Source organism: Ambystoma mexicanum, chromosome 1p (assembly GCF_040938575.1).
Source record: "Ambystoma mexicanum isolate Mex_15411 chromosome 1p, UKY_AmexF1_1, whole genome shotgun sequence".
NCBI classification, from domain to species: domain Eukaryota; kingdom Metazoa; phylum Chordata; class Amphibia; order Caudata; family Ambystomatidae; genus Ambystoma; species Ambystoma mexicanum.
Window position 1 is genome coordinate 643,237,282 of NC_090921.1, and position 24,953 is coordinate 643,262,234.

The 24,953-nt window shown below is 44.7% G+C and overlaps 1 protein-coding gene across 3 annotated transcripts in view; it reads right to left on the minus strand.

Annotated features, from left to right (window-relative positions):
• Positions 1 to 24,953, minus strand: part of TIMM44 (translocase of inner mitochondrial membrane 44) — a 676,068-nt gene that overhangs the window by 590,416 nt on the left and 60,699 nt on the right. For all 3 annotated transcript variants that reach the window (XM_069649680.1, XM_069649678.1, XM_069649679.1), the window contains one exon: positions 3,775 to 3,945. In XM_069649680.1, coding sequence (XP_069505781.1) covers positions 3,775 to 3,858 — 84 coding nt within the window. In that variant the 5' untranslated portion in view covers positions 3,859 to 3,945. The remainder of the gene's footprint in view (positions 1 to 3,774; positions 3,946 to 24,953) is intronic.

Below are 24,953 nucleotides of genomic sequence, written 5' to 3' on the forward strand. Positions count from 1 at the left end.
AAGTGCTAGTGGGTGACTGTAGGGGTACAGAAACAGTCCCCAAGTGCGGGGGTTGCCAGGGAGGCAGTGCAGGTGTGTAATTGGCAGGGGAGGGAACCTGGGCATGAGATCAGAGGGTACCCAGGTAACCAGTACAGTTTCAGCAAGGAATTCAACAGGGGGGAGGAGGAGAAAAAGCAGAAGCAAAGAGGAAGGTTTTGAGGTGCTTCCGGAACCGGAGATGGTTCTCCTGAAGTTTCAGGGAGATTGTTCCAGAGGGAGGCCCCAGCCGAAGAAAGATCTACCACCAACTCGTTGCTTAGAGAAGCGACTGACCCTGAGGGAGTTGGAGGCGGATGAGCGAAAAGCTCGAGAAGGAAGATATTTAGGAAGAGAGAGGGCCCTGTGGACAATGCAGAGGGTTTTGAACGTAATCCTCGCAGCCACTGGGAGCCAGCGCAGAGATTTCAGTCCTAGAGAGATACGATCCCTGGGCTTGAGGCCAAGGACAAGTCTCGCAGTCCTGTAGAAGCAGGCAGATTTAGGAAGAGGCTGCTGCAATAGTCCAGCCTAGAGAGAACCAGAGCTCTGGAGACAGAGAGCTTCTGGGGAAAGGAAAGGAAAGCAAAAGCAAAGCAAAGCAAAGCAAAGCAAAAGCAAAAGCAAGAATACCTCTGAAGAGGTGCAGCTGGTAGTGTGACTTCTCAGAGACGTCAGATGTGAGGCGAGAAGGAGAGGGTGCTATACTGCAGCCGAGGATTCAGCCTGCGGTAAAAAAAGCACAATGGTAGGAACGTTAAACCACTGCCACCAGCCATTTAAAGTAGTGAGGGTAACATCAAAAATGTTACATGAGTAGGTAGAACAAGGGCCTTCCAGGTAACACCTCAGCACTCAACATAAGATGGGGTGTGCTGGGCCTATTAAAGAGAAAAGGTAAGTAAAGCCAATTTCACTTTGCTGTTCTTAGGAACAGTAGTTCACGCAAGAAAGGGTATTTAAACCTTATGAGAAACCATACAAAAAAGTAGATGTCTTGGGAGTTTGTCAGACTCCAAAAACAAAGGAAACAATTCAAATCAGGTAAAAGCACATGAGAGTGAGAAAAAGGTCCCACTCACTCAGGTTAAAAATTAAAAAGTCCTGCAAGAGAGCTGGGGGTCTCAAAGGTTGAATGGAATTAGCACAGAAATGAGAATTCGCCCTAACAACCACCAGGAGGGGGAGATATTTGCCTGGTCTAATTTAAGTTGGTTAAGATAGTGGTAGGGTAAGTTAGAACTAGTTTTGGACTATGGACATATTCCTTTGGCAATTCCTGACTGGCAAGCACCTTCAGTTATTTATATAGGCAGGGATACCCCTCTAGCAATAGGGAAAGATGAGCCTTATTTTTATTATTTTAATTTTATTTTTGTAATTTGTATTTAATCAAAAAGATTTTTACAAAAATAGACTTTGTCATGCTCTTGTCGTGCTGAAGAGAGAGAGAAGAAGAAAAAAGAACTTGACTCTCTAAAAATGTGCCTATCTCGGCAAATTTACGTCTTCCAGTATTTTATATGTAGCTACTTGCCATTGCGTTTACTCTCCTCCAATCAAAGGAAACCAACATATTTCTTCGTCCGAGATGAAGTCCGAGAAGATTGACCTTAGGTATCGTTCTCTTATATGTTGGTTTGCGGCACATTGTAGGAGTGACGGATTGTTTCCTTTTCTTGTGTTTTGCAGAAACGGCAAAAGTTGGTTTCCGACTTGCCTTTAATGGCCAAGATCTCATTGGTCGGCAGTAAGTTTAAGCGGGCACGTAGCAGCATGTCTCTCCCCTTGCTTGATGGGAACTTCTTAATGTATTCTTGGAGTTCGTTTATTTTCTTCCTATTAGGTGGCAGGTGTGTAGTTAGTTTGTTCTTTCCTGCTGTTTCCAAGGTAGATATCCATCGAGCTCTCTAATTTTTGTAAGTATTTTCTTTGGGTTCTTTATTAGTAAATCTTCATCTGCCTGTATATGATGTTTTCTTCTTTCCAGTTTACAAGCCGTTTACTTGTGCTTCTTTCCATTTCCTGATTGACAAGGTTGTATATTGACAAAGGCTCTGCCATCCAGCATTTCCTGTACAACATTAGTGTTGATTGTGTCACTGTACTTTTGAGGGACGGTAAGCTGAGCTCTTGACGGATCGATGCGATCGGGGTGGAATTTGGTAGCGTTAGAACTTTCCTCTAAAATTTTGCCTCCATTTTTGCCCAGATGTTTGGTGGCAGGTTGATCATTGCGTCTCCGCCACATGTAAGCGTTGGCATCACCTTTTTCATATAAAATTCTAGTACTGGGATTAGCGATTATCTGCCAAACGTTTTGTCTATGGCCCTGGTTTGGGCTGCCATTTTGTTGACTTTGGTCATTAGAGCTAGTTTTATCCTGTTTTGAAGAGTCCAAGATCACTCCTAGATATTTGAAATCAGATACTCTTTCAATTGGTGTTCCTTCCAGATTTAGTCTCGATTTTTCTTTTTTCCTGATGGATGTTTCTAATATCAGGAATTGTGTGTTTTTTTACATTTATTTCCAATTTGATTTTTTGCATGTATTTTTGTAGCTTTGTTAGTTGACGCTGAAGTCCTATTTGAGTCTGGTCCAGTAAGACCAGGTCGTCAGCGTAAAGAAGTCTCGTTATGGGCGTTTTACACATTTTTGGAGGGAATGATCGTGTTTCAGTGTCTTCCTTGTTTATGTCACCAATAAATGCCAGGAATAAAGCTGGAGCCAGCGGGCAGCCCCGTTTCACACCTCGTGCTGTTGGAATAGGTGCTGACAACAAACCACCTTGATCCAGTCGGATGCGCATGCTGGTGTCAGTGTACAGGGCCTTGATCGGATTCAGTAAGGCCGATGGGCAGTCTCAGGCTTCCAGTTTTGACCAAAGGCTAGACCTGTCTATGCGATCAAAGGCCTGAGTAAGGTCAACGAAAGCAACAAAGATTCTTGCACCCCCTTCCAATACTCTGTTTTTCAGCATGTTTAACATCAAGATGTTTGCCACCATGCCCATGTTTTTCTTGAATCCCGTTTGGAAGGGGTTGTTGCAAGGTGAATTTTCCGCCCAGATCTTAAATAAACACCAGTAAAAATCCCCCAAGTGTCCGTCTCCTTCTTCCGACCCGCCACAATGCACAGTCTGGAAGCTCAGGTTTGTTTGCCGAAGTGAGGAAAGGTCTAATGCACATTCCCAGTAAGTAACAATATGAGGCAAGAAAAATTAGAATATTCCTCTATGGCCCAGGGATTTAAACTAAATCCCAGGGATTTAAACTAAATCATTTAGCCACCTTCATAGATGCTGTATGGTGATGACATGACTGCCAATGCCCAACCCGAGATCAACCCTTAAAGATGGACATACACTAGCATTGGGTCATCTTTTTACTGACAAAGTGCCTCATCTGTTGCTGCTCACTAAAAGTGTTTTTACCTGCAGTGTTCTGTTCCCAGTCAGTCACATGCTTGCATTTGTGACTGTTTTGTGAGTTGCTGATCAATTAGGAGGTCCTGGTTTTTATCATCAGTAGGCATTAAATTACTGCACATATGAAGGTATCCACCTGCTAGGGAACTTTACACTGCTTCTTCCCCATAGAATCACACACACACACACTTTATTCACTTTTTTTTTAAATGTGATTAAAAACCCAAAAATGCTAGTGTTGTGCCAGAGTATGTGGTATGGAAATGAAAGCTTTAGTTTGTGGCACATAGAAAGCAAATCATTTTTGGGACCAAGAAAATAAACTTACATATTTTTTTCTTGCTTGCTGCAGCGCATCAGATTCTTCCAACTTTTTTGCTTCTTCCCTGAATTTCTTTATACTTTCTTTCATGTCTTTATTTTTTGCTAGCTCCTGTTGGATATTTTCAAGCAATCCTGATAAGAATCCTTTCCTACCATCAGCTGCATAGTATCTAACCTGCAAAGAAAATAATAAGAAATGGTGAGTAGTGGTGCGAGAGAATATGTATCTACAGAGGTCAAAAGGTGGTCATGATCCCAAATTCTTCATCATAGTACAAGCTCTAAAACCATTCTCCAAAGTTGGCACAGCACTCCTTCCCATTGTGAAAATAGAAAGTCTACTCAGTCAACATCACTTACTGCTTACCCCACAGCTTGAAGTGCTGGTCTTTAAGTGAACTATCATACCTATTTGAGACATGGACTCCTGTGCAAAAACCACACAGAACACACAGGGAGTATAGGACAAGGACATGGAGGCCCTGTCCCTCCAATGCTTTTCCAACATCACAGTCGCAGCCCCGCCCCCCAGACTGAGGTTAGGGTGGTCTAATCTCCCACGAGATTGACACCCTCATCCATACGGTCCACATACCTTCTGGAAAGGCCATCTGCATTATCATGACTCTTCCTTGGTCTATGCTCAATAGTGAAGTCTAGCCCTTGCAGAATAATGGACCACCTGAGCAGTTTCGGGTTTTCACCCTTCATCTGCATACGCCATTTTAGGGGCTTATGGTCCGTTTGGACCTTGAAAGTAGACCCTTTAAGGTAGGGCCTAAGGCACCAAACTATACTGAAACATTACTTTTCAACAGTAGCCCACCTAAGTTCTCAACCTTTTTGTAGCCTACTGATGAATATAATATGCTGTTCCCTCCCTTTGTCATCTAACTGGGACAAGACTGCTCCAATTCCGGTGTTGCAGGAATCAGATTGAACAATAAAGGGTTTGCTGTAGTCAGGCGCACACAACAAAGGTGACCTACACAGCCTTTCCTTCAAGCCAATAAAGGCCTGACAGTTTTCCATCCAATTGACCTTCCTTGGTTGTTTGGGCGAAGTCAGAGCTGTCAGAGGGGCAGCTGTGGTTCCATAGTCCACCATGAAGTTGGGGTAATAACCAGTGAGGCCCAAAAAGGCTCTCACCTGGGTTTGAGTAGTGGGTGTCTCCCAGTCATGTAGATCCTGTACTTTACTGGGGAGAAGTTGGATTCAACCCCCTCCTACCTCATGAGCAAGGTAAGTGACTTTCCCCTGAGCAATCTGGCACTTGGTGGCCTTGATAGTGAGGTTAACCCTTCGCAAGGCGTGCAACACCCTATCCAAGTGAGTCAAATGCTCTTCCCAGGTGGAACTGTAAACAGCAATGTCATTTAGGTAGGCCACACAAAAGGCCTCCAGCCCACTGAGTGCATGGTTGACTAATCTTTGGAAGGTGGCCGGTGCATTCCTCAACCCAAAAGGCATGACTCTAAACTGGTAGTGCCCCTCAGGTGTTGACAATACAGTCTTTTCCTTGGCATGGTCCGTCAGAGCCATTTGCCAATAGCCTGAAGTAAGGTCAAAAGGTGCTCACAAATTTGGCAGCACCTATGGTGTCCACAAGCTCATCAGCCCTGGGCAAGGAGTGCACGTCAGTTTTGGTGACAGCATTGACCCCCCCCGTAGTCCACACAGAACCGCCAATCCTTGGTACCGGCCTGGGGACAAGGACCTCTAGACTGGACCATGGACTGGTTGAGGGTTCAATTACACCCAGATCCAATATCATGAAGCTGCCACCAGCCCATACCCTGCTATGGGGGCCACACACAGGTGCCCAAAACCATACACTAGGAGTACAGGGTTGTACCCCTGCACCCCAATCCATGGGTGCCAAAAGGGTATCCCAAGGGTCTCCGTTTACCAAAAAGAGGAAGAGCTGCACTGCTAGGAGTCCCATATGGACTCCTGTGCAGATAACAACACAGAACACACATAAGGGAGTATAGGACAAGGACATGGGAGACCCTGTCCCCTCCAATGCATTTCCAGCATCACAATACTATCATATACCCCCATGATCTTGGGAAAATAAAAAGTCCATCACACAAAGTACTGACATTGTATTTACCTTCCCTATCATATCCACCTAGGATCATGACCTACAGCAGGGCTATCATATCATAACCATCTGCAGCATTTTGCTTAGTATTCCAATATATTGAACGGCCATTAAACCCACCAGTGACATTGCGCGTAGCATGATCCCATACAGAAGGGGTTGAACAGCCGACTGACACTGTTATGATGTTGTGCTTAGCATGAAAATATAAAGAGGGTCCACTATCTCCACCGGCAATATGTGAAGTGCTTAGTGTGAAGTACAGAGCGGTATCATACCAATGGAAACTGTAGGAACTGTGAGCGACACTTCTCCCGATTGTAGCATAAAAGAGCCCGATTAGATTGACAATAATAGCTACCAGGAGCTACTTTGTCTTCCTAGATCAAATGGTCGCTCACAAATATACCCATGTGATATTAACTCTGTTGATACAAAGAAGCATCATTAGGATACATCTATAAAACATTTAAAGCATAATGGGTCAAATTAAATGGGCAAAATAGGAAAGCTAGATTTGCTGGTTATTGCAACAGGCCTGTAAAAGAAAAATGATCTCTTTGTCGCTGTAACATGAAAGGCAAATGTACATGATGAATTCCTTTATAAAAACTAGTGAATGGAAGATCTTCCTATTGAAATGAGGGCTGTACTTGCCATAGTTTTGGGTGGTGGACATGTGACGATGTGACAGCATATGAGCCTTCTTACTTGTGTCTGCCGGTGGTTATGTACAGCAGGGAGTACTATTAAAGCCCGAATACAGAACCAGGAAGTGATCCCTGTATGGACTTTCCTCTAATCAAGGCTGTGTTTTGGTATCCTAGGAAACGGGAGACGAGGAGGAGCAGGAGATCGAGATTAACGGTTGCAGCTGGGCCTACTGAGGGAGAAGACGGCGAAACGGGAGAACCTCAAATCCTGGGGTTTCTCCGGTCGAGACGTGAAGAGAAGTAAAGGAGAGAGAGCGTTGTTTAAACAAGGCGATCGTTGTCGCCAGTCCAGGTTATTGAGTTGGTCGCACTGTTGCGCACAACGAAGTTCGTTTTCAAGAGGGGACCGTTGTCCCGATGACGGGTTCGCTGTGAGTATCCGGGCCTGCCCGCTTAGAAAGAAGGAGCAGTGAAAACAGAGAGAGGGGTGATACTGAGGGAGAGGCGAAGGACTGGATGTCGACTCACGCATGGGAACCGAACCCAGTGAGAGAGGGGAATTAAAGATGCGGCCGCCTCACCAGCGGTGATGAGCAAAGTCGGGTGCTGTTGCGCTCATCAGCGACGCCGATCTAAAGGGAGAGTGAAGTAAAAGGAGGAGATAAATAACAACAAGCACAACCGGCTACGGCGAAAAGGATCTTGTTGCCAAGAGGTGGAAGGAGGCTGGCTAAAAGGAAAATGAAGTAAAAGCAGGTGTTGGGAAAAGGACAAGGAAAAGAAACAGAGAGAGAGAGAAAGGGAGAGAAAGAGGAAAATTCAGGAAGATCCGAGGGAATCGGTAGGAGAAGGGCAAAACCCTTTTAAGACTGTTTGAGAGGAAAGGGACAGGTCGGAGGAAGCGAAGAACTCCTGAAAGTTATAGTGTACGGCAAATAATTAAATAAAGGAAACCCCTACCTGAAAGTGATCCAACAGACCTTCACTTAAGACCCCTGAGAAGATCGGAGAAACGTATCCTTTAACAGTATTAGGAAGAAAGAGTTTTGTTAATAAAAGATTTGGGTTCTCGTTGAAACTCATACAACTACGCATTCGACTCAGAGTCTTATTGTTGTCAGAATTAATCAAACTATCACAGGACCACCTATAAAAAAGGAAAGGAATGGGGCCTGGTTATAAAAGCCTGTTACCTTCTTAGATTATTCCTCGGGTAGGCTCAGAGTCATTAAAAACAAAGAACAAAGTAAATATTGGATATAATCCCAGTTTAAATTAAAATATCGATATTATTTGCAGAGATAGAATGTAAAAAAGAATAACGGTGGATGTTCCTCTGCTGCAGTGGACCAGTTTCTGCATGTAATTAATATTGCTACCACAAGAACTCCAATGAAAGCAAACTTCTTGCCAGAAACAGGGTTGATGTTAACCCAGAATTCCTCTTTTGTGAATTCTAAGGGCCACTTTATGGGGCCCCTAATCTTTTTGCTTCCCCTCCCCACTCTCTTTTTTGGTTCATGGACTTCTTTTGGGTAGCTAGAAAGACGGAAGCCCCTCTGCCATTATGTCCCTTTATACCCAAGGTAAATGGCATTGGGTCACCAATAAGGTGTCCAGTACCAGGGCTACCTCTCTGGCTCCCCATTTTCGCCATAGTGTGATTTTATCCCACTACACAGATACTAGTGAGTTGGTTGGTGGCAGCTATTCTCTAGTTTTGATTTCACCAGGGTTGCAAGCAGTTTTACCACATTGGTAGCCCAATGTACCTTTTTGGTAGCCATCAGGATACCAATGGAGATTTCTTTTTTTAATTGATTTAGCTGAATTCAATCAACTTTTCAACAAACATTTATATTTACATATAAATCCAGCAATAGATATTGAAGTATTAATTAAAAAGATAAAAACAAAATAAAAAGAAAAAACATTTAAAATACATTGTGATGATAAAACAATTGTTTTGCTAAAGGATAAAAATTATTACAAAAATGAGCCAAAGAAAACCAGAGAAAGAATTGCCTCAAAAATGAATTAATTCTACTGCTTTTAAAAAGTATGCTAAAATTCATAGGTCTCAATAATTGGAATTTTAATACATCGAGTTATTATGGGTCATTTACAGAAGGAATTATTTCACAAACCATACCCAAGATATTCATAATTCTTGACAAACTTTGTTCGCTGCATCAATATTTTCTACATACATAGTTATGCCCGACACACTTTGATCAATTTAACCACACTTGATAACATAGCAAAACTGTTACAGATTCTGCACCGCTCAACATATCACTTTTTTAAAAAATATGTTTATTTTGAAACAAGCCAGGAAACAAGTACAGTTATGCATTATTTCAACATCCCAGTCACGTTTCACCCCTCCCCTCCCATCTCCCACTATAGGTGTCTTTCAGGGTTAGGGTCCTGGAGGTTAGGTCTCCCTCCCCTCTCTTTTTATGCCTCTCTCCCCGCGTTTGGTGTATTCCTGCGGCATAGGATCCATTTGGCCTGCTGGGGCTTATATGTGAGGGCTGGGAATTTTTTATCGTACTCAAGAAATAGGTCCCAGATGTTTTGGAAGCGGTGTAGAGTCCCCGCCTTAGCCCCCGTCACCTTCTCTGCGATGAGGATATCCCATATTTTAGTCCTCCAAAGGGGCAAAAGTGGTCCCTCCCTAGTTTTCCAGGAGCGGGCAATTGTTATTCTTCCTGTTAGAAGGCATTGAGAGAGGAGCTTGGCTTTAGCTCCAGACCTCGGGTATATTCCAGACACTGGAGCACCCAGGAGAATGGATTCAGGTTCTAAAACTGTTGGGCTTGTGGGCAGGTCCACCACATGTGGAGAAAGGACCCCGTGTGTCCGCATTGTCTCCAGCATGCCGGGTCCAGGGATTGGTTCATGTGGTGGAGCATCAGAGGGGAGTAGTACCAACGTAGCAGTATTTTATAAGTGCATTCCTTATTGGTGATGCATGCTGAGGATGAATGGGCTCGAGTCCATATGTCCACCCAGGTCTGGTCCTCCCTGGGATGGCCCAGGTCTGCCTCCCATTGTGCCATAGCGCGAGTTTTGAAAGCGAGAAAGTCCCCCTGGAAACGTTTATATAAGGCAGAGATCTTACCTCTGGCCGGGAGGTCCATCAGGGTTAATTCCAGCGCTGTGGGAGGGCGTGTCGCTGCAAGGCGAGTCTGCGGGTGGGAGCACCAGTGGCGGAGCTGGATGTAGGAAAACCTGTCTGTCCCGCAAAGTTGGAAGGCTTCCTTGCATTGGATGAAGGTGCATGGTTCCCCTCCCACAAACAGTTGCCCCAGCGACTCCAAGCCCCCTGCTATCCAGTTCTTAAAGTTCCGAAGGTTCATACCCGGCGGGAAGGTTGGGTTGTGGAATACCGGCGATGAGTGACTCAATCCTCTGGGGACCCCCTTTTTTTTTAGCGCTCTGTCCCATGTGTTTACAGTGTGCCTGGTGGCGAGCAGTAGCCTCTCCGTCTGACGCATAGACGGTGGAATGTGTGGGAGAAAGCCTAGAGGGAGGGATAAGCGGGATTGTTCAAGTTCCACCCATCTCAGGCGGTCCAAGGATATCCGCCATGCTTGGGTGTTCACCAGTTGTGCTGCCAACTGGTATCCTTTTAGATCAGGCACTCCCTGGCCACCCAGTCTGGCATTCCCTAGCATTGTCTTTAAGGGGATTCTGGGTTTCTTCTCCCTCCAGATAAATCGTAACATGTTCCTCTGGAGGTCCCAGAGAGCCGGTAGTGGGATAGGTACTGGGAGTGATGAGCAGGCGTATAGGAACCTAGGGAGAAGGTTCATTTTACAGGCAGTGATGCGGCCCATCAGTGAAATGTCCTGTAATTTCCATCACTTCAGATCATCTGCCAGTTCCTTAAAGAGAGGGGGAAGTTCACATGGTAGACGCCGGGATTTGGACCCCTAGGTAGGGGATTGCCGTGGCTTTCCACTGGATAGGGCATAGCAGGGTCAGGATTTCCTTTTCCGATGGGGTCAGGCCTATCCCAAGGGCTACAGATTTGTTAAAGTTGATGGAAAAGCCAGTAACCCTTCCGTAGTCTCTTATCTCGGCCAGGGCGTGCTTCAATGAGTGGCAGGGCTGTGAGATGGTGAGTAGGACATTGTCTGCATATAGGGCTACTTTGTGTTGGGAGGGCCCGACTTGAAGCCCCTTGGAGTCATTTAGTCTGATTCTTTGGGCAAAGGGTTCCATGATTAGGGCGAATAAGAGTGGTGATAGCGGGCATCCCTGCCTGGTCCCGCTGGTCAGGGGGACCGGAGTACAAAGGGTGCCGTTGACTCTCAAGAGGGTCTTTGGCGATTTGTAGTTCGTCAGGACCATGGCTCGGAACTCCGGTCCGAAGCCAAAGGCTTCCAGGGTGAAGTTCATGAAGGTCCAGTCCACCTTATCAAATGCTTTGGTGGCGTCAAGGGCTAGGAGTGCCAGGCCTTGCGAGTTTCGGGTGGCTAGGTCCACCAAGTGTAGTGTCCTGCGTATATTATGCTTGTTTTGTTACTCTGTTTCTGATGAATCCGGTCTGGTCCAGATAGATTATGTCAGGCAGGACACGGGAGAGGCGTGTCGCCAAGACCTTAGAATAGATATTGGCATCGATGTTCAGTAATGCAATAGGTCTGTAGGATGCTGGGTTCGCTGGGACCCCTCCAGGTTTAGGCAAGAGGACTGATAGATTCTTGCATGGAGGGGGTTATAGTGCCTGTGCTCCGAAAGGAATTAAAGAGGTTCCCCAATGGTGGTAAAAGTTGATGCCTGAAGAGTTTATAGAATTTGGTGATGTATCCGTCTGGTCGGGGGGCTCTGGATTTAAGGGTTTTTATAGCCTCTTCTACTTCGTCTCCCGAGATTGGTGCGTCCAGGATATCTCGGGCTGGGGGCTTCAGTTGGGGGAGAATGGCCTTTCGCAGGTATTCTGTCTGTTCCTGCAGGTTTCGAGGTGGTGCGGACATCACTTGCACAAGATGGTCGGTCGCTAATCGAAGTTTCTCTGTCTCCGAGTATTGGATCGTGCCCTGGGGGTCTCGTAATCCAATAATAGTGTTATTCATATCACTTTTTTTGATCGAACTAAGCATAGTTTCTTACACCTCATCACAACTGTAGGGACTCTAAAAACCCAATTGTAGCAATCCTTATGGCAGTGCAATGAGTGCAGAAGATGGTTTGCAACATACATCTGGATCAACAATTCTCAAATGGTCAAAATGTCTTTTTAAGTAGAATGTTTGTTTCTCCTTTAACATTGGGCACTCTGAAAGGAGATGACTGAGTGTTTCTGCCCGATTTAGATGGTTACAAAATCGACATTTATTTTCTACTTCGTCAATTACTTTTCGTCTGGCCAGAAAGTTGTGTGTGAGCCACAAATTCAACCTTAGGCACATGAAAGCAGATCTAAGCGCAATATTGTTTATCGTGGACAGGGTTATTCCTGAAATCTTTGTCTGACACTGTTCACTTGTTTTGATTTAGTCAAATTGGAGTAGTTTAACTTTTGCATGGACCAGATTATCTAACGGCACTTCCAATGAAATATCTCCTAAGGCCAAAACATTTATGACTGTAGATTTCCATTTGACCATAAATATATGTTCTGAAGTGAACATATATGAAGATAGTGTACCGATTAGCATACTCTACTTAGGAGCCAAAATGTATTTTCTAAACAAAGCACACAGCCTCCATAAAGACCATGTAATGATATTAGGACCAAGGCCATTGATAGAGATCGTGGCAGATTTAAAACTTGCCTCCAATACTTCCCTTCAATCTTTAACCAAACTATTTCAGGCAAAATCCCCTTTGTTTCAGCTCCATAGAGAACTGTAGGTGGTACCTTCCGATTGTAATAAGTCAATACCGAGCCAAAGAGAAATGACCATATTTAGCTGGTATGATTTGGATTGAGAGACTGCTGTGGAGAGTTTATTTGCTAAATCGAGTTTATATGGCTTATCATGGACATCATCATTGATGTGAACGCCCAGATAGGAATAGTGGTGGACTAGTTCAAGCTCAGTGTTCTGCAGGGTCCACTTATACGATTTCTTTACTCCCCGAGAGTGGGGACAGTGCATTACCTTGGTTTTATTAAGGTTGACGGAGAGCTGATTTTTCTCTACATAGGAGGCAAGTGCATCAAGTAGCCGTTGTAGACCGATTGGGTTTTTAGATAGTAGCACCAGATCATCCGCATATAGTAAAGACAGAATCCGGTGGACCACTAGTTTTGGTGCATCAGTTATAATGCCAATAAATTATTTTTTGAAGTCGGCTATAAAAAGGTTGGAGAGTGCTCCCTATTTTCACCATAGTGTGATTTTAAGCCACTACACAGATACTAATGAGTTGGTTGGTGGCAGCTATTCTCTAGTTTTGACTTCACCAGGGTTGCAAGAAGTTTTACCACATTGGTAGCAAAATGTACCTTTTTGGTAGCCATTGGGATACCAACAGATATTTTAAATTCCTGCCCCTTTTTGCGTTTCAGGGCCTTCCTAAGGGCTGTTCTGACTATAGGTCCCTGGACTATCCTCTTTCACGCCCTGTGGGGTGGCTAAGGCTAAGTGGCAGTGCAACTGACCAACCAGTATGGTAAGTCATTTGCCCCCCACCCCCTTTTAGAGACTTGTTGGTTGACCTTTGGGCCAGCTACTGCTCCTGCTTCTCCCTCTTGTTTTTTGCTCACTGCAACTTGAAGGTGGCAGGTCTGTTGACCTGCTGAAAAGAGTCTTCCTGACGATCCCCACATTTTTTTACAGATCTGCTGGGTCATGTCCTCCACCCTGGAACCATTGTCTGGGCAGATTACCAACCCCCCCGCACCCCCCTGTATACTGCCAGATTCAGACTCGCTGTCGATGATGATGACCAGCAGTTAATGCCTCAACTGCCCACCAGATCTTCAGCTTGGGATGTCAGAGGGTGTCACCAGCTGTTTTGTCTATCATTGGAATGTTTGCTGCTGTGCTGCTTTCTTTTGAGAAATCGAGCTGCTGGGAGCCGTGTTTGCATGTTCTCTGGTCTTCCTGAAGTCTTCCTCAATGGATTTTCCATTCCTGGCTTGAAGGTCGATGCTGTGGGAAGATGCTTTGTTCTCTTGATAGGTCGTTGGGATCGTCCTTGGCCCAGGGATCAAATACCTGGCAAATGGAAAAGAGCACTTTACTCAATGGATTGTTTAGGGTTGCGTATTCCGTTTTTGCCAAAGCGTTCCATAAAAGTACCTACTTTGGGTTCCTGGGGTGAGCAATTATTAGAGATAGTCACCCTAAAGTTTCCCCCTGGTCCATGGTAGCGATTCCACAAAGGAGAGTATTTACCGCATTTCCCATAGACTTCTATTGGGGGTTATCTTGTTCTGCTGCTGCTTCTTCTGTGGTCCTTGGTCCATCTTCCAAGCCCTGGAACCCTTCCAACGGGTCCCTTTTGACCTTCGCTGGGAAGGCTCGTCACAAAAATCGCACTTTTAGACTAGATCAGACGTACCTCCATTAATGCAGTTGATCCTTTACCTTTCCCTGATTCATTCATATATAACCGTGAACATACACTGGAACTCTTAAAATTGACTCTGGGGTACTTACCTGCCCCAGGACATTTTCCTGGATCCTCTTACAGTTCAGTGATCTCTGGACCATGTTTCCAATGTTTGTACTTGCCTGTGATTTTATATTACTTTTCAAACTCATACTCTTCATTTCTAGTACAGTGAATGTACTTTCCTCACTGAAACCAATTATGTTAACAATGTGTATATTTTTCACTGGAATGCTTAAGGAAGTAACTGTTGCTATAATGTTTGATTGATTCTTGGAAGCCGTTGGCTGTGGTTTAAAATTGCTTTCCCTGTGGCTACAATATGTTATTGTGCATTAATACTTATATGCCTTTGGAGTCAAAATGATTGTGGATTAATGTTGTAGGCTTCAGAGGTTTTTAACAAATGTTTGCTGTTTAAATAGCATGGTTCCCTTGTTATTCAATAACCTACCAGCGCTTTAGGTGCGGACCATCAAGTCTAAGGCCTCCCACATATACTATGGGTTGGGTTATGTCTTTAGGACACTTCAAAGTGTTGTTCGGATTCATAGGAGACCCATCTGAATGCTAGGTTTCATGGTTCCCTGGTTCTCCCACCCCTTGTTATTGTATGTTGGGTGATCACCTCTTGTAGAGGTCCCGCATATAGACATTAGGGTTAGAAGAGTCCTTTTTTAGGCATTATTGTTGCATGGTTTATTTTAATACTGTGTATTATTGCTAGAGTACTTATTTGACCCGATAGCTGTAAATGTGTTACTTAAATAAAATATATATATTTCAGCATATCCGTGTGGTTTATTTTCTAGAGAAGTGTGTTGACTCATTTTACCCTTGTGCCGACCTTCTACGCCTACCTGAGAGTTCAGTCTTGCCGCTCTTACCACTGTGCTTACACAGAGAGGTTTGGTCTTCCCTTTCCATCAGGCCTTCCCCTTAGGGTTAGTGGCTGGAGCATCCTCAACATAGGGGGGTACAAAAAATGCCTTTACAGTTCTTATGGCTATTTCTATTTGAATGCTTGAATAACTTAGCTTAGGGAATGGCACAACTAAGAAACCTGAAAGAGAGGGTAAGCATAAATCGGTCTGTCCAGCGATTTAAAGAACTGTATTCTGATCTGTGTGGCATCTTGCTTACCGTGAACACAAGGATTTAATGTAGGCAGTCCAGGACATTCTGCCACAAGTATTGATGTTGTGACAAATACAGCCTATTAATGGGTTGCTCCGCTGGGCATTCCAGGCAGTTGCAGGACTAGAGACTCTCGTTCTAAAAAGGGAAAAGCCATCATAAAGATCGTATCGCTTCATGACCAGTTTCCTAGAATTATATAAACATGTCACGTGCACTTACCATTGTAATGTTTTTATAATGTGGGTGACCTATGATTGCTGCATGTGTAGATGTGGAGTTGTTCAATGAAATACCTCGGTTGCCCAGTATGAGGAGGTTTTTCGGAACCACCACTCCCAATTTTGTTGTTTATGTAGGGCAGGTATAAGGTTTCTGAGCAGTTTAGGTGAAGGCTGCATTGAGTCAGTTGGAATTTCATTTGTCCAGTTTAACTTTATCTTGTTGACAGAATGTGTAGACTACCTGGAATATCGCTTCTGCAAAAACAGGGGTAACGCTAATGCTAAAAAGCCACCCAGAGGGCGGTCAAAAATACTGCTCCTATGCATTAGCATGTGACAACATGGAGCGTACTGCCTACTATGACTTATAAGACTACTGAATCATGACCTCCCGGATCTGGACAGAATTATGGTATTAATAAAGGATGGTATTAATAAAGGATAAAATCATCTCAATTCTCGGTCAAGGTCGTTTAATGAAGTCTGCACTTCATTTAGCACCATCCATTCCGAACTCCGTAATAGACGCAAATTCAGTCTAATTTCGCTAGCTTCCAAATTCAGATGGAGGGCGTTGGGTAATTTTGCTAAAATAGTGGACCCTCCCAGAAATTCTCTGCATCAGGATCTTCATGCAATGCTGGCAGGCAATGGTCCTAGGTCCTTTTCTTTGTATTCCAAGAGGATGCAATTGATACTAGACAAACTTGGGGTTACACACTATGACTTGTCTAGTCGTCCGGCCTTTGTTAAAAAAAAAAAAAAAAAAAAAAAAAAAACTTTATGAAATGGAATGGATCAATACCATTCAGAATTTAAGCAAATAAGCACATACACAGAGTATGCAAAATGTTTTAGAAAAAGGGATTTACGCTGCCCCTACCTAACTTCCTTTCCGTGTAGTTTTGCTTGTACTTTATTCATGCGCTTTAGACTCAAATTCATACCCGTGAGAGGGTCGCCCATTGGGCAAGTGATAAAGGTACCAAACCAGTGCTATGTCGTCGGTTCCCAGATTGCGAGGAACCTAAGGAGACACTATAGCATTTGGTACTGGAATGTCCATATTTTAGAGATGAAAGAACAAATCTTCTGACTAGATTTGTCAACAGAGGTAAAAGATTTCTATGAATTTCGTTGGGCAAGAATGATGTGAGGGGAGCACAGGCCTCTTGTGTTTGCCCTAATACGATTACTGAAAACAATTGACTTGGCACTACAAATATAGAAATGTACTGTTGTGCTATGAGCCAATAGTCTAGCTCATTCTATGTTGTGCTTGCTCTGGGCATGCCCTCTAATGTTATGTAAGACTAATGTGTGTGTCTTAATGTTGTATTAGTGAGGCCTTTTTGCACAATTGCGTGTTTTGCACAAAATAACATGCCCTGGAGTTACTGCATACATGTGTGGTTAGCACATACTTGAATGTTGTGATGTGATGTAGCTAATATATGATGTTATTACAAAATTTTGAAATTCCACGATGCTAGCTCGTTTAAATTGCACTCTGGAGGCATCCCTTGCACATTTGTGTGTTTTCACATAATATTGTACCTTGGAGTTTTTGCACACTTGCGTGATTTGCACAAAACATGTGAAACACTTATGGCTATTATGTTAGGTGTAAGGGGGTGTAAGGGGACCCACAGTCAAAACTGGCCAACGGCCAGTGAACAGCCCTCAAGGCAAATCCCCAACGTAGAAAACACTGAAGGGACATTACGGAGCAACGAGAACCTGCCCCCTAGGGACTACCACCTCATGGACAACAATCGGCCGTCACTATCAAGTGCCGCCGACATGACCACGTGGAACGCAAACAACCGAGTCAGTGACCCGCTGTTACAGGAGTCGGGACGAGCCCGAACAAAAGCAAAGTGCCGCAAGGAAATGGCAACAGACGATATTGCACGCAAGGCGTGTGAAGGGTCGCTGGACCTTGAGACCGTGGGTCTCCTACACTCAACCACGAATTACCACGTTCCTCTGTCCGCACACACATTAATAATGGGGATAGAAGGGACGACTCAGATGACGGAATGCTACCATTAGCTGCTCCGTTATGGCATACTGCCCCCAGAGAGGTGTCGGTCAGTTCCCCTGAACCTACCTTATGGTAACAATGTGCAACATCCCCTCAGATACAATGTACGGCATTCCACAACAGTACCGGCCATCGAGACATCATGGCAACCCTGTCGCGGGAGAGAAGGGGGCCGGGCTTTGGGGGGGGGGGGAGATAGGGGGGGGGGGGTTAACAGGAGAGAGGGTGTAAATAGACTTCCATTGAACGTCGCTCATGATTGGCTGAGAACCCTCCAGCCCCTATTTAAACCAGAAAGCATGAAATGACTGAGGTGTGTTAGTAGTCTGTTCTCTTCCAGAACCGACAGAGCACCAAGGAGAGCAGTACAGTGGAACCTCTCTGGGCCTATGAGGATTAACCTGAATCCTGCTCTTGTTCACCCATATCTGAGAACGAAGGGAGAAAAACCCTCTGCAAGACTGAGAACGTTTTCTTGAGTTGTGAAATAAAGAGTTCCTTTATTTTTGTTTTAAAATAAACCTCCTTTGTTAGGCAAGTGGTGTCTCGCTCTCCATCATTAAATTAGGATTCTTCTTAATGTATGTTATTATTACTGATATATGTAATTTGGCCTTAGAGGGCTAAATTCCCTCTTTTAATGTATGGGAACTGTAACGAATCCTTGGATGTCGTCCCTTCTCCGTAGGGGTAGCCCCTTTCCATGAGGCCAGGGAGGTGAGGGGGCCCTACCTAATAGTCCACCTTGAGGTGGTACTCATGGGAGGGATCCCGCTGTGGTACTAGAGAGGACTATCCAGGGAGTATGTGGTAATTTCCGCCCTAATACACCTCCCCACCAACCCCATACCTGGTCGTCCTGTGCATATATGTCAAGTAGAGAATATACAAAGCACTAGGACAAAGAAGAACCTAGTCTACCCTAGAGAGATTACTAGGATAGGTACTGGGACGAGAAGGAGGTACAGAGCCATGAAGAGCACTCCCCACAACTACACTGAACATTCTAGTGATTCCCAATTTCTGATTGGCCCGAAAAGAGTAGAAAGGGAATTAGGACTGGAGACCAGGAGAGAAGCTCCTTCCTGGAGGAACCGCAAGCGTAGGGGAATGCTCGCCTGGACCACAGAAAGAAGAGACTGGTGCAAAGTTTGCCAGGCAAACCGAAAGGTTTGCAAACAGTCCGATGTAAAAGGACAGTACGGTAGAGAGAAGCAGAGGACATCCAGGCGAGCACAACCGAGAAACCGCATGGTCGAAGGAAGACTCGCACACAGAAGGACTGCAAGGGCTACAGAGCCGAAGCAGCAATCGGAACACCCGAGAGCCACACGGAAGTCGAGAGAAGAGCTTGAGGAAGTCTGTATCGAACGGGACCCAAGCAACAGAAACCCTGAAGGTAACCGCGCTAACGGGGAGTTTAAAGGGTAGCAGGGGGGTACTGGAGGTACTGGCACCTGCTGGAATCATCATACAGGGAGAGACACTGGGGAAAGAACCAAGTCCCCTAACCCCACACCAAAAAGACGAGAGACACTGGTCTGGGGCCTGCACCCTTCTAGGAAGAGCATTACAACCACTCTCCCTTGTCACAGTTCTTGGCAAAGAAGTAAACTAAGTCAACCAACACGGACCTGGTATCTGCATCCAAGATAAGAAGCCTGAGAAAGGTCAGGGAAAGGGAGACATTTCCCCAACTGCTGCACTCTGAGAATGTGAAAACCCCACAGTGAAGAAACAACTGTGGTCTAGGAGGACTATTGTAATTTGCACTGGACCTTTACCCTTTGATATGAACTTAGAACTTTAATGTTGTTGACATCTCCACCTGAAACTTTGTTTTGATACCTTGGAAAGGGATCAGAATCTAGAGAAGGGTGTCATTCCCTCAGGTAAAGGTCCCACCTACTGTTGGAGCAGGGATCCATTAACTAGAAGAAGGGAGTCATTCTTCTGGACCAGGAAGATCCATTACCGCTTTAGTTTAGTTAGAAGTGTAAGGGACAGAAGCAGGGTTTTGACACAGGATGGTGGACTTTTAGTTTACCTGGACATCCTGACTGAATCCTTAGTACTTTTTGGTTCAGATAGGGAAGCCCCTCTCGGAATTAGGTAATTGCTCTTTAATTTATCCTACAATAAACGTTTAAGCCAACAGCCATGCCACCTGTGTGTCAGTCTCCTCTTTCTGCACCCTTACAGAACATACAGTTCCTTAGGGGTTTGATGCACGGCAATGTACGGCATTCCACAACAGTACCGGGCATCGAGACATCATGGCAACCCTGTCTCGGGAGAGAGGCCATCAGGAGGGAGGGTGTAAATAGACTTCCATTGAACGTCGCTCCTGACGTTCAATGCAGAAATAGACTTAGGGCTCTTACAGGCACAACAGGGACTTATAGGATCTTACAGTCCAAACAGGGACTTAGGGTGCACATTCAATTTTGTACAGTACACATGGGAAGATATAGTGCCTTAGAGGTCAACTTCCGTTTTTCTATGCGCATAGAAGGCAGTGACAAATGATGTCCTGAAAACAAACTGCACAATAGGTTTTAATCCTCTTTTCTCCTCTTTGGAAATAGCCCGGAGCCAGATCGGGAGCCTGTCATTAAATCAGGCCAACCTTAAACTGCCAAGATAATATATTATTCAGGATCAAAACTGGTTCTAGATCTACTTGCCACTTATTCAAGGTTTCCCACATTGTCAGCTGCCTTTTTGGGAGTGAGCCCTTCAACCCCTGATTCACCAATTAATGTGGCTCGTACCCATAGCCTCTGCAGTATTGAATGGGCAGCAAGTGAATACAGCTGACCGACACACCTGGTCACCATTTCCTGCTCCTTCCAGTCTTGCAGTTCTACAATGCGTTAACAGTGCAGACCCATGTTCAGCACTCTCTGCCTGTGCATAGCCTTTCTGTCAAACATTCAACTGGCTGGATTTCTCTGTTCCCCATTGTGCGGCAACATATGACATCCAACATGATGACCTAACATGAGAGGTAGAGCTTCTAAAACAGAAATGGACCCAAAGAACAAATTACTTACCATTGGTAAAGTTGCTTTCTGAAGGATACAGTCTTCCTTCCACAGATTATTGCTGTTTGAGATGGCTCTAGGTGCAGCATTGATAAAGAAATGTTTTAAAATATGCGTGTGTGTTTTCAATGGAAAACACTGTTACGGGACGTTACATTGTGGCACAATATCTACAAACCAAAGGAATTTGCCAGTAATGTTAAGTTATGAAAACGCAACTCGCACCCCACCATGCACTGTTCAGACCAATAAACATGAAATTGCAGACGACATCACACATGGCATCATCAGTGGCATCACTGATGACATTGCATATCCTGGGAAGTTCTTTTTGTTTAGTGACAGTAAGCAGTTTAAGTAGAGGGGTTGCCCTGGAGGTACTGCATTGAAAACATGACAGACATACTCTGAAGATGCAATATCTGTAGATCATACCCTTGCAGAATGTGCCTATGTTAGTTTCCTTTGGGTTTGGCCTGTGTACATATGCAGAACAATAAGCCGGCCCCAGGTGGACAATACAATTTGAATATTTTATATGTACGACTACTGGCTTTAATCTTAGCTTCATGTACTGGTCATATAATTGATTTAGCCCTTACCAGAATTATCCTGTCTGTGCATCTGATTTGTATGCATTAATGCTCTAAGTATCTAATACTTATTGTATATTTAGCTCTTGAATCCAAGTTTAAAATTATGTAAGATTCAGATAGTTTTGGACCAAACTTCTACTGGCCAAATCTAACATATTAAGAATATTTTGCTTCAATGGCAGCCATTGCCTATATTAATGTATTTAAGGTTGCTATACTGTCAACAAAACTTCAGCAGATTGTTGCTGTTTGAATAAATGCATATTGCAACACATGGACCATCTCATTAGAGCCCTACCTGACACCCTTTATACATTGGTCACAATACTTTAAACACAACCCCTTGTAAGGACTCTGTCAAGATTGTTACAGATTAATTATGTCATCAATCATGTTATTAAGTATGCCATTTGTGATGTAATCTGTGCGGTCATGTGCGTTGGTCTGAGCATGGCAAGGCAAGGCATGGGCATGAGTTATTGTTGGATAGTTTTTTCACTGAATTTCAAGGGTTTTTATAAGTGAAGATGTTTCATGATGTTCCAGCGCTGTATGGAAGTTATTCAGAATTCCTCTTAACAAATATGAAATAATTGTAAGGCTCCTTTAACAAACATTTTTTGCAGTGCATAACGAGGTGTACCACTTTGAGCAGCACATGCTGGGGATAACATGTATGGCTAAATTGTCTAGAGCATGAGGCTCAGCCATGTCCCTGTCCCCACCAAAACACTCCGAGTAGCCTGCAGCCGGGTCCAGAGTCTGCTCGGTCTTAATCCCACAGACATTTTTATTGGCCTAGATAAAAAGCCATCCTTCGAAATCCAGATCTTAATACAAGTGGTGTGGTGAAATAAAGAAATTGACTTTACTAGAGCAGGGGGGAGGGGGGAACACAGTTTATGTCACAATTAGGGTATATTGACACTGTCAAAAGCACTAGTTAGAGCCAAGGAGGTCAGATACATTTTGTCCTTTAGCCTTCTTCCTGCCTTGCCAGGTCAGGAATTTCCTTTTATGGACATGCACTTGCCCGGGAATGTCTTGTGCCTACCACGTGTGTTGGGTCCCAGGAAGTCGGTTGGGATTGTCTGGTCTCAAACCACATTGAGATGCCACCATGTCTGGTGTGCATGCACGAGTCAGACCCAAAGTGGTCCCCGATTGGACCACTGCTGATGGGCATGTGTGGGGCAGATCTTTCCATTGGAGGGCCGAGTCTGATCACTCACCTGACTTTGGGATAAGAGAGGTGTCCTGCAGCCATTTCAGTAGATCTGAAGAGGAGCCAAGTATCCGAGTACCTGTGAAGACCAGTGGATGATTCCTGAAGAGGCCTGGTGAACAATTCTTGCTGCAGTCCCGGTGTAGCACTGCCTGGCTCCTGAGCTCAGAAGACCCTCAGTGTTTCGACCCTCTGGACCAGTCGGCACAACCAGACACAAAGTCTTCTTGGTGCCCTTTGAATTGGAGTCTTCGGAAGCGTCCCTGGGCCTTCCAGTGGGACATAAACTCCAGTTTGGGCTACCGCGGTAGAAGCATTACTGTTCAGAGACCTTCAGCTTGTCCTGTAAGAAGCCTTCCTGCAAACAGTGGTCGAAGTGAGTGGGAGCGGTGCTCCTCTTCTTTGTATTTTTAGGTTTTACTGTTCCCATACTTTTATTTTAAAATGAAACCTTTCCGGAATGGTTTACTTTTAAAATAAAAGTGTAGGAGAAGTTTAAAAGAGCACTTCAGTGCAATACACTGAACATTCCTTTAAACAGCAGGTGTTTGTTTAGGGGTTTGGATTGCGTGTGGGAGGGGGTGTGGTGATAGGGTTTGAGGGGAGCGGGAGCAGGCCAACAGGAAACATAGTTCCACTACTTCTTTTTCTACACTTCGACCACTGCCTGCAAGATTTTGGTGTCTCAGCATCGACGGGTCCCAAGATAGAAGGCTTTCTTCAACTGTGACATCTGTTACGCCTGCTGCCACCGTGCTTCGGTGGCCATTGCTGTAACTGGCTTTCCCACATCTAGTCAAGAACCCTGAAGAGTCCTACATCTGTGCCTGCTGCATTGTTCCACGAGAAAAGGTTGCAGACAGCTCCTGTACCCAACCGGAACTCTTCTTGCACAGCTCCTGGGCTTCTTTGACCGGAACCAACAGCGGGAAAACCGACCCTCCAACTACCTGCCAAGTCTAAGGATAAATCCGAGTATGGGTGGTAAGTTATAATGATACTTACCGGTACCCCTGTCTCCACCCTGTGATTCCATTTTACAGCCGATTGGCTTTGGCAACACTTGTTCCGAAAGCCCTCCAAAAGCTAGAAAAGCATTTTACTTGTAAACTCCTTGGACAAACCTTTGGACCCAACTTCACATCCTCAGGAGCCACCACCTCTCAGTTTCTCAACTCTTTGGAAACTTTGTGAACTTTGGGCACATGACCCCAATCAACGTAGGGTTGGACTTTAGAAGATAGGGTTGTAATTCCTGTGGACTATCAGTGCTATAACCAATTACCTTCCCTTTCAGGCATGGTGGGCCTCAACTGAATATTCTGCACTGACCGACATTATTACCTGTTGCAAGTCATTTTCCTAGTGTGTTTTGGGCCTAAAAAAATATAATATTTTCATAACTTATTGTTCAAGTATAATTCTTGAGTGATTCACTGTGTGGACTCATTGTGGACACCTGACCCCACTCAACTCTCATGAGATTAAGCCGTGGTCGTTCTTCTTTGGTTTGGCTAAACTCCCAGACGTTTCTCCCTGTTCACTATAACTAGGGTGGCCTCCTAAACTCTGCCCCCCAGCCCAGAGTCTAGAAATCCATTCCAACAATAATCCTATCCAATCTGCACGATTGCTGGCCACAAGGGCAAGGGTGCCACAGCAGAATCAGTAGCCCAGCAGTTTTGGTGGCCTGGCATGAACAGACAGATACATGATTATGTGGAGTACTGCCCAGTTTGTGCCTAAACTTACAGAAGTACATGAGGTTGGTGTGCCTCTGAAACGCCCTCGCTACCCGTTGCACACCATCACTAATGACTTTGTCGTAGACCTCCCCCGTCCAATGAGAAAACTTGCATCCTGGCAGTGGTAGATTGTTTTTCCAAACTCGCTTATTTAACTGCTTTAACAGGCCTGCCCATAGCAGTCCACATGGCCAAGTTATCCTTCCTCGACATCAAAAGATAGTGTCTGCTAGAGTGCACATCAAATTTATTGTCGTGTTCATCAAGCACATTGGAACCATCAGGGGCTCAGTTTGTTTATTGGTCTGGGGGTGATCCATCAATCAGAAAGAACTAACCAAAACTCTGGAGAAGTATCGGCGATGCAGTGCCATCGCTCTACATGCAACTGAGAATCCTATCTGGACACCGTTTAAATCGCACACAATAACACCCTGCAAACAGCAATCAAATGGTCCCCTTTCTGGTGCACGTATACCCAGTGTGGTGCTATCTGCAGATGCCCTGGTCTCAACACTGCAATCAACTTGAAACCGCCTTACATGACACCAAGAAAATGGCAGAACACATACAGAGAGGAAGAAAACACTGGAACCGTTTACCAAAAAGGAGAAGCAGTTTGGTTGTCCTAAAAGAACCTGCCCTTGTGGAATTTACCCTCCAAACTGACTTGCAGTTATTGGGTCGTACATGATTGAGAAACGCATCTCCTCAGTGGCCTATTGCCTAATGTTGCCTACTAGGTCGTGAATACACCCAGTGTTTCAAGTTTCCCTCCTACAAACCTGCAAGCTTGACTCCTATGGCAAAACTCCAGCTAAGCC